The sequence below is a fragment of the Hippocampus zosterae genome, chromosome 14 (assembly GCF_025434085.1).
Source record: "Hippocampus zosterae strain Florida chromosome 14, ASM2543408v3, whole genome shotgun sequence".
In the NCBI taxonomy this organism is placed as follows: Eukaryota; Metazoa; Chordata; class Actinopteri; order Syngnathiformes; family Syngnathidae; genus Hippocampus; species Hippocampus zosterae.
The window spans coordinates 17,195,855-17,208,790 of record NC_067464.1 but is presented as its reverse complement, the minus strand read 5'-3'; the positions used below and the strand labels follow the sequence as shown (position 1 = coordinate 17,208,790).

Sequence of the window (12,936 nt, the reverse complement as noted above, 5' to 3'; positions counted from 1 at the left end):
AAAATCTCAAGGTTACCACACTGCGCGTGTTACCAAAGCTGCTCCTATCAATACAATACAATACATGCTGATTTATACAGCGCTTTCACAACAGCGGCAGCTGTAACAAAGCGCTTAACAAAACAGTTAACATCAAGTAAAACAATAAACACAACACATAACATAAAACACAGACAGTCATGCAGTCCTAACCACTTTTCCATCACACGCTTTGTTGTTTGAAGCAGTTTGAGATGAAAGAGGAGAGAATCAAATTTTCCTTTAACCAGTGGATCAGAGACGTCATGCTCAAAATGTGCACACGTCAGCTACAAGCTAAGTTTCAAAGTCAACAAGAAGCTGTAGCATCCATTGACGAAAAGAGATTGGTTCACTTCTCCTGTCCCATGGAAATCCATTTCAATTCTAAGCGGCGACTCACGGTTCCAAATGCGCATCGGCGCTCTGCGCCAACGCTCCTCTCTCCTCATCCTCAACTTCAGCAGCCATCCATTCAGCCGCACTAACGCCGACTGTCCAACAGCGCCGACATAGCCACTGAACAAAACGGGGTTGTGAAAAATGCTGCCCATTGCAGGCGCAAAAAACACAAGCGCCCCAGGTCTGTCCAGCACCGACAGTCAATGGCGCCGATATTCCTCCCAACCAAAATCTGTGCTGGTACAGGCGTGCTGCCGAGAAGGCGCAACCACCAAGCACAGATACTTCTCCTTTGACGAATGTCGTGGCCAAAAATAGCTGAAAACAGTCCATATCATGGTCCGCACGATGAAACAACAAACAACATGTGACATCTTGGAAAAAAAAATCTATGGAATCCCTTGATTTTATCAGTGCTCGGAAGCAAGTTTTCATTTCGGCCTTGCATCCGTGTGTTCAGTTCATTCCTATGATAAAATATATCATTCAGATTTGCCAGATTTGTACACCCCTCATCACTTGCAAACAGATTTGAGTAATCCGATCTCTCGTTTGTGAGAAAAACTTGACGTTCTTCTCACAGGCCAGAACTATGCCACCGGACCTCAGTGTGGAGCAGTAAGACTTTATGTTCCGCTGTCATTTCCTCACACAAAGACGCAAATTTTAAAGGTTGCGTCTTCACAAAGTTCACTGTGCGCACAGGATACAGGATCATGCTACTCGGGAGCTAAATCTGCTGGTAAGGTCTTTGCGACGAGGGCCTCACAGTACAAAAAAAAAACAGTGCGTAACAATAACTTCTGTCTTTGACCCTACACACGAAGCCCTCGATGCGTCCGACCAGAGCTGCGGCCCCATCGGTGTAGACACCCGCTTTTGTCAAGATATTCTGACGTGACCGAAAATATGTCCTCGCCTGTTGATTTTTCTGGTAGCGCCTTGCAAAACAATACGTTTTCTCTGATGACAATCCACAAAACGTACATTGGCCAATTACCGGCAGTGTTCACTGATAGCCGTTGGCGCATCAAGTTGTAAGTTTCTTACGAATGCAAATCTTTTCCAAAGCGACCGTTTCAATGTCGGCAGACATCTCACCAATACGTCTCACAATAGTGCTATCTCTTTGGCCGAGGAAACTGGCAATATTAATCTTTCTGCCACAATGTTGAACTTTTTTTGATTTAGCTATGAGTTCAGTAACAAGAAAGCAAGCTTTGAGTTCTCTCTTGTTGATCTTTGTGGTTTTTCTCAAAGAAGCTGCCCGTTTCTCATTCGCTGTATGTACACGTCGAAAATAGTGCACTGGCTTGTTTTGAACAGAAAGGTGTTTCGTTGTGAGATGGCGCTTGAGCTTACTTGGCTCAATGGCGCTATCGGAGAACTTCTCACCACCCACCAAGCATAGTGAGGACGATGCCCTTGCATCCCCGGTGAAAGTAAATCCAAATCCAAGATAGCTTTTGCTCTAATGCCTCAAGCTCACCGTCTTGTCTTTTTTCTTTTGCTGAGCACTCAGATCATCTAGGTCAGAATTTTGTCGCGAGCCCAGTTTGGCATTTGTATTTTCCCTTTTCAGAAACGTCTCCGTCACTGTCTTGCTCGTCTCGCTGCGATTGCACACTGTCACCTGTTGCACAGTAATGCTATTATCTCTCTGCTGCCCTCCACTGACACACAAGAGAATTGCATCTGTTACACAATGGTTAATAAGGAGGCTGCCATCACTTGAGCTGGTCCAAGCCATCGAGCGTGCGGAGTCTTATGTGACCATAAGCCACAAACTGCGTCTAATGGCACTTTTGCATTGTTGCTGTTGTTTTGTTTTGTTTTGTTTTTTTCAAATACCCATCCATGTGCCATCTCCCACGGGAACTAAATGAAAGATATGAGGTCCGCCCAAATCGGCAGGCTTTGAATGTGAGGTACGCGTAAAAGCTTCAAGGGATGAGTGGGTTCAGTGAAACACTGCTCTCTCCCGACATTTCATGACGAATTAAATCCAATTAAGAGGCTTTTGTTCTGTGATGAAGATGCTGCTGGCACTCTTTAACAATCCCATTACAGATCATAAAGGGAGCTGGGGATGAGGCTTGAGGGCTATCAGGCTTCTCTGCTATGGCAGCCACGCTTTGGTATCGGGCAGCTGAGGCATTTGGTCATTCCTTTCTTACTTCAGGTGAATGTTATGACTTTCATTCACATTCAGCTTCAGTTGATGTTTGCGGTCTATAGGAAGCGTGACTGGGCCTGGCTCAATTTAGCAAATAAATGTGAGCTTGGCAAATGATGTGTAAAGCCCAAGACAGACTGACACTGAGAAATGCTCAGAGGCAGTGCCTCATTGCATTACAAAGACCCCAAGTGTGTGCCCTCCTCTGCCTCCTGTTTATTGTCCCTTTAAATTTCAATTTCTTTTTGCAGGTCATCTTCCCATTCATTGATTTTGATTTTATTTTTCTAAACCGCAGGCCTATTAGAAACCCAAAGCAGATATGATAATGGTGTCGTAAACAAAACATGAGATTTTATTTTGTAAAATATTTGAGTCGCCCCTTTCGAGTGGACTTGCGTATTTTGGTCCTCACCGTAAGTGGATGAACGGCTGTCTTTTTAAAAGTGTTGTTTAATTCAGTATGGTGCAATAATACCGATGTTGTTGATTTCACTGTCAATAGTTAGGAAAGAAAAATACTATTTTACCCAACATTTTAATGTTATTTCTATTTACTTGTTGGAAGGTGCAGAGTGTTATCCTGGTATGATGGCATTCCATGTCATAGCTGAAACTGTATAACTAACTAAGTAACTATATCAGAATCACGCCTACATGCCAGCAGTGGGAATTCAAGTCGGATCAGAGTTCACCTTTCCAAACTGCAGCAGAAATGAAATGCTTGGTGAAATTAATGCAAAATCCAGGGATTTGGGTACATCATAATCAACTCTGTCACATTAACCCTTGTGTGCTCCAAATTAAAAAGGCCTTAAGTTACGCATTTTACAATTTTTGTAATGATGTATTTTGTGTTATACAAACATTCTTTTTTTTTCAAACACTCAAAATGTTCAGAGGCATCTGTGCTATCCATACATATATAGTTTGTATTAGTTCTTTGGGATTTTTTATTCTTTATTTTTTGCAAAAGGAAAAAAAAATTGTGTCTGGAGGTCCCAACCAAGCCCTACTAACAAGCCCGACCGGACGTGTTCATGTACAATGCATTGGTTTGAAGCCTCCTGCAAAAAGGCAAACTCAGTTGCGATCCTCTGGCGCCACCTAAAAGTTGCACAATTGGAATGACCTCAACCCAACAATGTGGCATACATGTCTGTCCAAGCGAAAACAAAGCGATTGATGTAAAAAACGTGTGAAATGCATGTTTACACATTAGGTTTACGATGCATTCAAAAATAAGAATTATAATGGGTCTCTATGGTGCAAAATAAGTAAATTGTGAAGATTAAGGTATCAAAACGTTTTTTTATTATTGCTGCAATGCCTGAGAATTATCAGCTGGTGACGTCATGAAATTTAGGCAATTTTAGAACCCCTCCATAAGTTTCAGCTCTCTCGTGCTTTTCGGAATGCCTTTGCCTTTGATTCAAAGACATCATTTTACATTTATCGCAAGCGGTGCACTACGAGGGTTAAGAACAATATGTGTGTATTTTTGTTTTTCAAAAAAGTATTCAATTCAAGTTACTGGATATCGGACAACTCAACTCATAATGAATCATCTCAATTTTTTTCTGTTTCACTACAGTGTACAGTATATTTTGAAAAGATATTTCAATCAATTAGGAGTCTCATCACAGGAATCAACTTAATTTTTTGTAAAATATTAATAAATAAGGTGAAAAAAATTACATGATCGTTTCAAATTCACCAATTACCACAGGCAGCTGTTCTTTTTCATTTTCTTCTTGTTTCAAATTCAGACCATTTTAAAGTACCGTATTTTCACGACTATTCGACGCATCGTACTAATGGCCGCAGTCTCATTAATGCGTGACATTTCTGTATTTTACACATACACAGGACGCATCGTACGAATGGCCGCAGTTTTACAGTGGTAAAACATACGCCAGCTTAAACATACGGCATGCATGCGCGCACTCTAACACGTTAGCTTGAAGCATACGGTAGCATGCCAAGACATACAGATAAGATAAAAACACGTTTTTAAAAAGGCAACGAAAGCAGAACTGAGTTCGGGTGTATTTTATTTAGCCATCGTACAATGTTCTCACGTTTTTCGATCAATCATCACCCAGAAATCCATCAAAGTCCTCATCCTCTGTATCAGAAGCAGAGGACTGCACATCTCAGTTGTCATTCAATGCATCACATGCTAGTGTGAGTTGCTACGCATTGCCGAGCGGAAAGGAGTAGCAACAGCAAAGTCAACATTTCTCTCGTGTGAAGCTTTCCCACATTTGAAAGTAAAGAACAGAGCGAAACATGGTGGCAGCGCGTGTGTGTGTAGAAAGAATTGAACAATTGTGCAAGTACCGTAATCCATGAAAAACGCCGCGTTCCCTCTCGTTGTTGCGTATTGTGGCGTAACTCGCCAAGCGCTGCCTCTCACTCTTTGTAAAGTTGTGTTTGCCACCGATCATCCATTGTTCCCATGCCGTTTGCAACTTTACTTTCAACGCCCGGTTGATGCCAATGTCCAGCGGTTGGAGTTCTTTAGTCAAGCCTCCGGGAATAAGGGCAAGCTCAGAGTTCATTTGCTTGACTTGGTTTTTCACCGCTGCTGTGAGATGGGCACGCATGCCAAAAGCATAACCGGTGGCTTTAAGTTTGAACTGAGCTTCGTAGGTGTGTCTTTATTTTCAGGGGTTCTTAGAAACCAAAACCGGAGTTGTTTTGCAACAATGCACATTGCCACACTTTATACAAGTGTTGGTACTGGCTTGAGGCGTCCACTTACACGCCCACCCTTCACCATTGGCGGACTAGCTTGCCTGTCCTCTCTCTCTCCCTCTCTCCCTCTCTCTCTCTCTCTCTCTCCCTCTCCATATATGTATATATACACGCCCACCCTTCCCTGATTGGCCAACTTCTCTCCCGCATGCCTGGCCACAGTCACTTCCGCCTTTTCTCTATATAAACAGCGTGTCGGCTGTCAGTCAGATTTTGGAACTCAGCGCATATAAAGGACGCTCCGCACCATAAGGCGTCCTGTCCATGTTGGAGAAAATTTAAGACTTTTAATGGCGCCTTATAGTCGTGAAAATACGGTATGTTGTGTGACACCATCTAGTGTTCAAGAATAGAATTACCACCAAAATAGACAAGCTTCATCACAGCATAAGAGTTATTAACTGTACAAAACAATCCACAAAATATCAGCACCACACACCCGGAACTCGTAAATGAGGGGGATTTGCTGTCCAGTAGATATATTCCATTAGAAAAGTTGAATCAATAATGATTTACGGACCTGAAGCCTTGATAATAACAAAAATAAACAAGTCAAGTCAAGTCAACAGTATTTATAGAGCACTTTCAAACAGCCATTGCTGCATACAAAGTGCTGTACATGGAGCAATTTAACATGCACAATAAACAGTAAGACAAATCAGTAATAAAGGCGGTAGAAAGCACCAAACAGTAAAATCAAGAACAAATCTAAGTTATGCTGAGTCGAATGCCAAAGAATATATAAGTGAGTTTTGAGGAGGGCTTTGAAGGTGGGCAGCGAGGAGGCTTGCCGAATGTTCAGTGGGAGGTCATTCCAGAGAGAGGGACAAGCAACAGAAAAGGCTCGATCCCCTTTCGATCTAAACATCAAAAAAATGCTAAAAAGAAACTTCCAGGCTCATTCACTTCTCTCATTATGGGAGTGGAACATTAGAAGGAAGCACTCATGTATGGCATGTACTTGTACTCTTCATAGCAAGCCTGTAGCATTACTTTGGCACCGATGCTTCTTAAAAGCATCACCATTAATCAAACAGTCAGCTTGCAGGCATATATAAATAGCTAAAACATCAGGGAAGCGTAGGCAAAGACACTGCTGAATAAGAAGTAAAAAGGGAATTCACAGCCAAAGTCACCTTGAGTTCAGTGAATTTGCAAAACATAGATATGGGCATAAACATCAATCTGGATGCTCATTCTTCTCGATTACATTAACAGAAGTGAGAACATGAAGTCACACGCTTTTTAACATTTTGCGTCAACTCCAGAATAATACAACCTGTCCAAAATTGCTGTCTGCAGTCTCACAACCAAAAATTCACGAATTAGAAAAATAACATTTGATTGAATCAAATTTCCTTTTTTGAGTCAAACAGACTCAATCTTCACATTACGCCGTGAAGTTCAGCACAGTGACTGTCAGGGAAACATTAGGTAGCAAGTGGAACACTGGGCCATCCCAATATGCCATGTTTGCAAATCTTTCCCATGGGGCTCTCTGCGTGAACAAAAACAATGACACGCATATGCATGTGACGCCGGTAAAGCCCACTGTTGCGTAAGCTCCGTAAAGCAGCCATGTGTGCCACAATGGCGAAATAGCATTTAGCATGTAGATGCGGTGCGTGTCTCCTTATTCTCAAGGACAAATGGATCAGTACAAAATTAAATATAGTATATGTGTAAAATCTCAAATATGATCCAATACAACAACTGTAATAAACATCATGAATTTTGCAAAGTGAATATCCATAGTTTTAACACAGGTGATGGTTTTAAACGTTCATGACGACAGTAAAGTAGTATTACTTAGTGCAGTACGAAAGTAGCAAAAATACTTTACAATGATAGCCACCAGCCGTCCTCCCAGTTAAGACGTATCACTGCTCTGCGTATCCTCGGTGAGCCCCCCCAAGCTGCATGGGGGTTTTGATAAGGTGTCGCGCTATACAGCGAGGTAAACTGATCATAGAAATATATAAATAATAAAGGGGCTTGTCATTCTGATTTTCTATTGATTTTCCCATTAGCAGTTGATTGATACAAGCTTTTGATGTCAGTAGCCTCATTGATTACAAGCTCAACCTCTTTTCTGGCAATGTCATGTCATTTTTCCTTTGGGCCTCCATGCAAATCAAGGGTGAAAGGAAACATCCCCACCAAGAGGATTTAGTTCATTGCAACTCATTTTTGTTTTGTTTTTGTTTTTCGAAGCATTTTTATGTAAAATATTAGCTATTGTAATGCATTTCAATATGTGTTTTCAGTAATGTCACCAATCCTACCACCAATCACAAACATGATGCACGGTACTGGATGACTATTGGTTGGCAGAATTGCCCATTTGAAGACGATCTGACTAGTTGTGTTATGTGAAGACAGGTGCAATAGACGACAAGGGAATTTCCTCTCTCCTGATTCAAAATTCTGATCCTTTGCTTTAGAACTGGCAACATTGAGCAATAATCCGATAAAGTTAGTATCATTGAAGTCATTTTCTCTCTGATAACAAAGAAGAAGTGATTGCTGTGGAATGAAAGAATATACCATATTCTGATTCAGAATGTTTGATTGTACTGTTGCGTTTTGTTTGAGACCTCCTCGCACAGGAAGGTAGCGTGAGCATCCTGATGAGATCACACAAGTGTGTTTGTTTTGGGGCAATAAGGGTGGTGGGGGGACCTACAATTGCGCCACTTTTCTTACAAGCGTGTTGGCAGCAGATTTTGACTTGAGGGTAGGAATGTGCATATGAACAAAGCTGTGTTGCCCTTTGTGTTTCAGTGTTTTGAAAGCTATTACGGCACCACTTAGTAACTATAGCAAAGGCTACAAAAGTAGAGGTCAACTTCATCACACCTTTGCTCTCCCCGCAGGAACAACTCACAGTAATTATTTACCCCTTAAGGCCCACTGCATAAGTAAGTAACAAATTCATCCGGCAGAGTTTCATGTCTTGGTTCCTTCAGGCATGTTTACATGGTTGCCAAATTATTCAGGGTGCCAGAACAGCCATTTATTCCAATGCTAATAGCCAGTATTTGACTTAAGGCGGGAGAAAAGACACACAATGAACGGAGAAATGTCAAACTCAGTCAGGGGCATATTTTGTCGTACATTGGCAAAACACACAAATATCTTTGAATTGACATGCACAATATGATGTGACATGACTCATGAGAAATGGCACTCGCTCTTCCGTTTGCGCTCATCATGGCGATTGAGTAGCGCTACGACAGGGCGGTACTACTGGGGTTGCAGGTTGCTGTGATGATGGAATACTGCATTACAGTATCTTTGTAAACAACACAGTTCCGTTGTCCAACACAAGTTACTTAAATCAATCAAAACTGAGCCTTAATACGAGTTGAAAATACAGAATCTTTGGTACACCTATGGTATCGGACCTTACAAGTAGGCTTAATGTTCTTTCCAATAAATGGGGCGGCAATAGCTTAGTTCACAAGGTATGACAAGGGTTTGAATCCTGCTTCAAACGAAACCGTCTAGTCGTTGGACAAGGCATCAAACTCGTTTCTGAGAAAGGCCCCAAGCTATCCCAAACTCAGCTCAGTGGTACTGCGCTGTTGACGGACACCATCAGACTGACGTTTCGCTTTGCCTGCATGCTGACATGTTTTTGATCTGGTTCTCTGTGTGGCTCACACTGAAAAAAAAAACCCCGATGTGTTCAATTTACTCCATTTTATTTCATCATATGACTGGACAAAGTAAACTCATCTGGATCGAGATACATACTGTTAGAATACATTGTCTGTCATCTGCGGTCCACTATGTGGCTCTTCCCTCTTTTCTCTGGGCTGGATAATCATTGCACCTGTCTCTCCAACACACCTGCCAGTCTTCACCTGGTCAGCCACATTCACTCCTTGCCGCATAAAGGTCAGACTGAAGAGCCACCCGTTGCCAGTGGGTCAGCTATCTTCCGTGCCGTACTCGCTGCTGCCTTTACGTTCAAGCCTTGCTGTACACCTCAATTTGGTTTCTCCGATTGCTTTTGCTTCCTGCCTCTTCAAACCCGTCCCCCTTCCTGACAGTAAACCAGTTCTGAGCTCATTCTGTCTGCCTGTGGTTCATGTGCCCATCTCAAGGGAAGCTGAAGCCATTCGTTAAGTAGATATATAGTTTGTTAAAAAAAAAAAAGGAAGCTGATGATTTTATTTTGTGCGAACACTTGACAAAACAAAATTGAATAAATTCAACAAAAACTTTCTTTTCAGTGTAACGCCTGCAGTACAATATACACAGCGATGATCAAAATATTTTTTTTTGCTTCTGAGAATTCAAATTTGTCTCCGTACATGTTGTATACTGCTCAACTATGCCATGAGCCGGAGCCTACGCCAGCTGACGCAAGCCAGGTGACTGAACCACAACACTATCAGAGCAAAATTTGGAGAAATAGCACAATAATTGTTGCAGTTTAATAAGCTCAATATAATAAAAAGTTAAGTGCCATTACCTACTCTGGTTCAAATTAGATGCCGTATTCAAAGCGTAGTTGCGTTCATTTGTTTTGGGGGCAATAAGACAAAACTACAGTAGTCATATCATCGTTAACAAATGACTATTCCGAATGATTATTCCACCACAACAATGGCGTGGATATCTCAAGAGTAATTGCGCAATCGCCTCAGCGAATGACATGTGCCGTGATACGCAGGTTCCATGTCATCACTGTTGCAATGCAAACCTTTGAATGTTTTGGGGGGTTTTTTCACGTGACGGTGACCTGCTTCATATGTTGTCAGTTCTATAGGTCAATAATGCAGGTAGCCTGAGGTGCAATTGGTGTCATTTGATTACTTAGGTCACCGTGTACATAAGATCGACATTTCAGGGCAATGCTGAGGTGGCGATCATTAAAAACCTGACCTTAAAGAGATTATTAAAAAAAAAAAAACGAAATCACATCTTTCCATGCTAAGATTATCACTTGGGTACTGCAGTCGTAGCCCTGTTCGTTGTCTATGTGTCGGTGTGCGTTTCTTCGGGGTATTAAGTCATTTATTTTATTATGTAATACACCTGTTCCATTTCTTATCATTACAAAGAGCAAAACCACAAAGCAAACATCGAATGGCACGAGGTCTTACTTTTGAGGACTCTATCGCCTTCCTCAAGTGAGTGCAGAAGCATATATTATACATGCAACGCTTCCATCCAACCAAGCTCAAGCTAGCCTCTTCTTTGCTTTGGTCTGATTGGTTTCATTGCATTTTTCTAGGACAGCCTCAGCAATTACACTGATTGTGCCAATCCTCAGGAGAGAGCCGAAATAACCCCCTGGAGTATTGAGCGCTAAAGCATTCTTTGTGATAAAGACATCATTTGTGCCTCATCAGAATAATGCCTTTTTGTTTCATTTCAACCTTTTTTTCCCCCGCTCGAAGTGGGTGGCAAGGGAACTCCAGAAGCTATGTCAAGGGGAACGTGAGAGGCCCTGCTGGGGCTTCTTCGACTCGAATCAACTCACATGTAGGATTTGTGCATGCATTATTTAAAAAAGGAATTTTTTTCTCTCTCTCTCTCTCTGTCTGTAAAATGGTCACAATGGAGGCCGTGGAAGGTAACAAATGGCCAAGAGGATGAAATCAATATGCACTTCATCTTTAAGCGCTGCTGTTAGCATCAGTAATGAAGCAAGAGCATGACAGGGAATCAAGCTCAATCAGATCACCTATTGACTGTTCTTTCCACAAACACATCCTCTTGCGATGATATGATCAGACTACAACTTCCTCTCATTGCTCGTGGCAACACATAATTCTCAACATGAAAGCCGCCACTGTATTGCAACATGTGTTCAGCTCATATTTTGCAGGACGGAATATCAGGACTTGACTGAGCGGCGTAAGGTAGTTTGGTGTTTATGGGGCAGAGAGAATATGTGGAGACATAGAAAGGGGTGGGGGGTTAAAGACTCACCCTGGGAGAGAATCTGTAGAAAGAGGCGGGGGTCCGCTGCTCGTATGGCCGCAGTGTAGCGGTCCTCGATCCCAGGCACCTGTGCCTTTTTCTCGGGCATGAGCCGAACTCTCAGTCGGCCTCCGTCCGCGCCAAGCCACCACTCCAGAATAGTTGTGAGGTCCATTTCCAGGGTGAGCGCGGGTGCCTCCTCGTACACAGACAACCCCCCGCATCCCGTCCTGATGATATCCTCTCCTATTTCCACCACCACTTGATTAGATTTGCGACTGGCTTTGGTCAGACCTAATTTCAGAACTTTGGACAGCGGCCGCTTGGAAAAGAAAGGAAGCTGGCCGTCAACAGACGTGTTACTTCTTGCGGATGCTGGAGACCTTTGATCGACAAGGGTAGATATGGTTTTCTGTAACGGTATGCAGTGCATTTTTAAGTTTGCACTCACTGTGTAACATCCTCTAAAAGTCTGGCAGTCTCCATTTAGGGGTCTCTTAACAAACTCCGCCAGGTAAAAGCGCAGCAAAGAGGGAACGGCAAAATCCACAGCCAGTGTTTTCCTCTTCAAGCGGGAGTTTATCGTTTGATTGAAGTCTCTTTTACCCCCAATTTCCCCGCTGCCGCTACCGCTGGTATTACCGGAGACGGCGGCGGTGGCGTCTGTCGCCGATGGGGAGGTGCACTGCAGCCCGGCGAAAAATACCGCAGAACAAACAACCAGAACCAAGAAGCGACTGTTCATTGTTGAAACGAATCAAGTCCTCAGCTCGGGAGAAGCAGTGTCTAATCCCACCGTTCACCGCTTCCTCCAATGCGTCCCTCGCATAGACGCAGCGCAAAATCGGCAAGTGCGAAAGGAGCTCCTGCGTCTTTTTTTTTTTCTTTCTTTCTTTTTGGGGCCGCGCGCACACGTGGATCGACGAGACAAAACAGAGATTTTTATACTCCTGCCCTCCAATCAGCCATCACTCTATTTCTCTCTATGTGTCTTCCTTGTGGCTTATCTCGAAGGTTTCAGCCAGCCAGTCTCTCTCTTGGTCGCTAATTGATATGCCGGTCTGGTCCGTTCCAGAAACCCCCCAAAGACTCGCCGTTTCCTGGCACAGTTTGCGTACAAGTGGTCTCTGTCAGCAGCCGCTCTTTTCCCTTTGAGGAGAAAACACACACGCACACAAAACTACACACTGAGTTGAAATATGCTGAACGTCCGTAAACTTGGGAAATGGAACGCTGCTCAATTCTCTCTCTCTCTCTCTCTCTCCCTCTCTCTCTCTCTCTCTCTCTCTCTCTCTCTCTCTCTCTCTCTCTCTCATTTGAGTGCACAGCTGGTCAGAAGTGATGCAAGCTCGGCGTCTCGCCTCCGCCACACACTAATAAATGCGAGGAAGTAATTCACACATCCATTTGACGTCACGATGAGACGTTTTCTTCGTGTGCGACTCTCACATCGCAATCAGTCAAAAGTGGCTGAGGTAGTTGACTGTAGACGCGAAGCGTGTGGTTTTATTGGAATGAAAAACGGCAGGCAGGACGTGAGCAGACAAATGTCCAGGGTTGGTCCACCGGATGCTACAAACGATTTACTGAGGTGCGACTTTCTCTCCCTTTTATTCGCAACTCAGAGTTTCACAAGGATG

At 43.1% G+C, this 12,936-nt stretch overlaps 1 protein-coding gene and 1 long non-coding RNA gene across 3 annotated transcripts in view; one reads left to right on the top strand and one right to left on the bottom strand.

The window, feature by feature from the left end:
- The window catches only part of alk (ALK receptor tyrosine kinase), a 386,248-nt gene extending 373,457 nt beyond the window's left edge, over positions 1–12,791 (bottom strand). Inside the window, exon 1 of one of the 2 annotated variants that reach the window (XM_052085650.1) lies at positions 11,306–12,791. In XM_052085650.1, coding sequence (XP_051941610.1) covers positions 11,306–12,041 — 736 coding nt within the window. In that variant the 5' untranslated portion in view covers positions 12,042–12,791. The remainder of the gene's footprint in view (positions 1–11,305) is intronic. The other variant, XM_052085651.1, reaches the window with a different exon arrangement.
- Positions 1–12,936, top strand: part of LOC127614559 (uncharacterized) — a 135,832-nt gene that overhangs the window by 1,343 nt on the left and 121,553 nt on the right. The window lies entirely within an intron of this gene.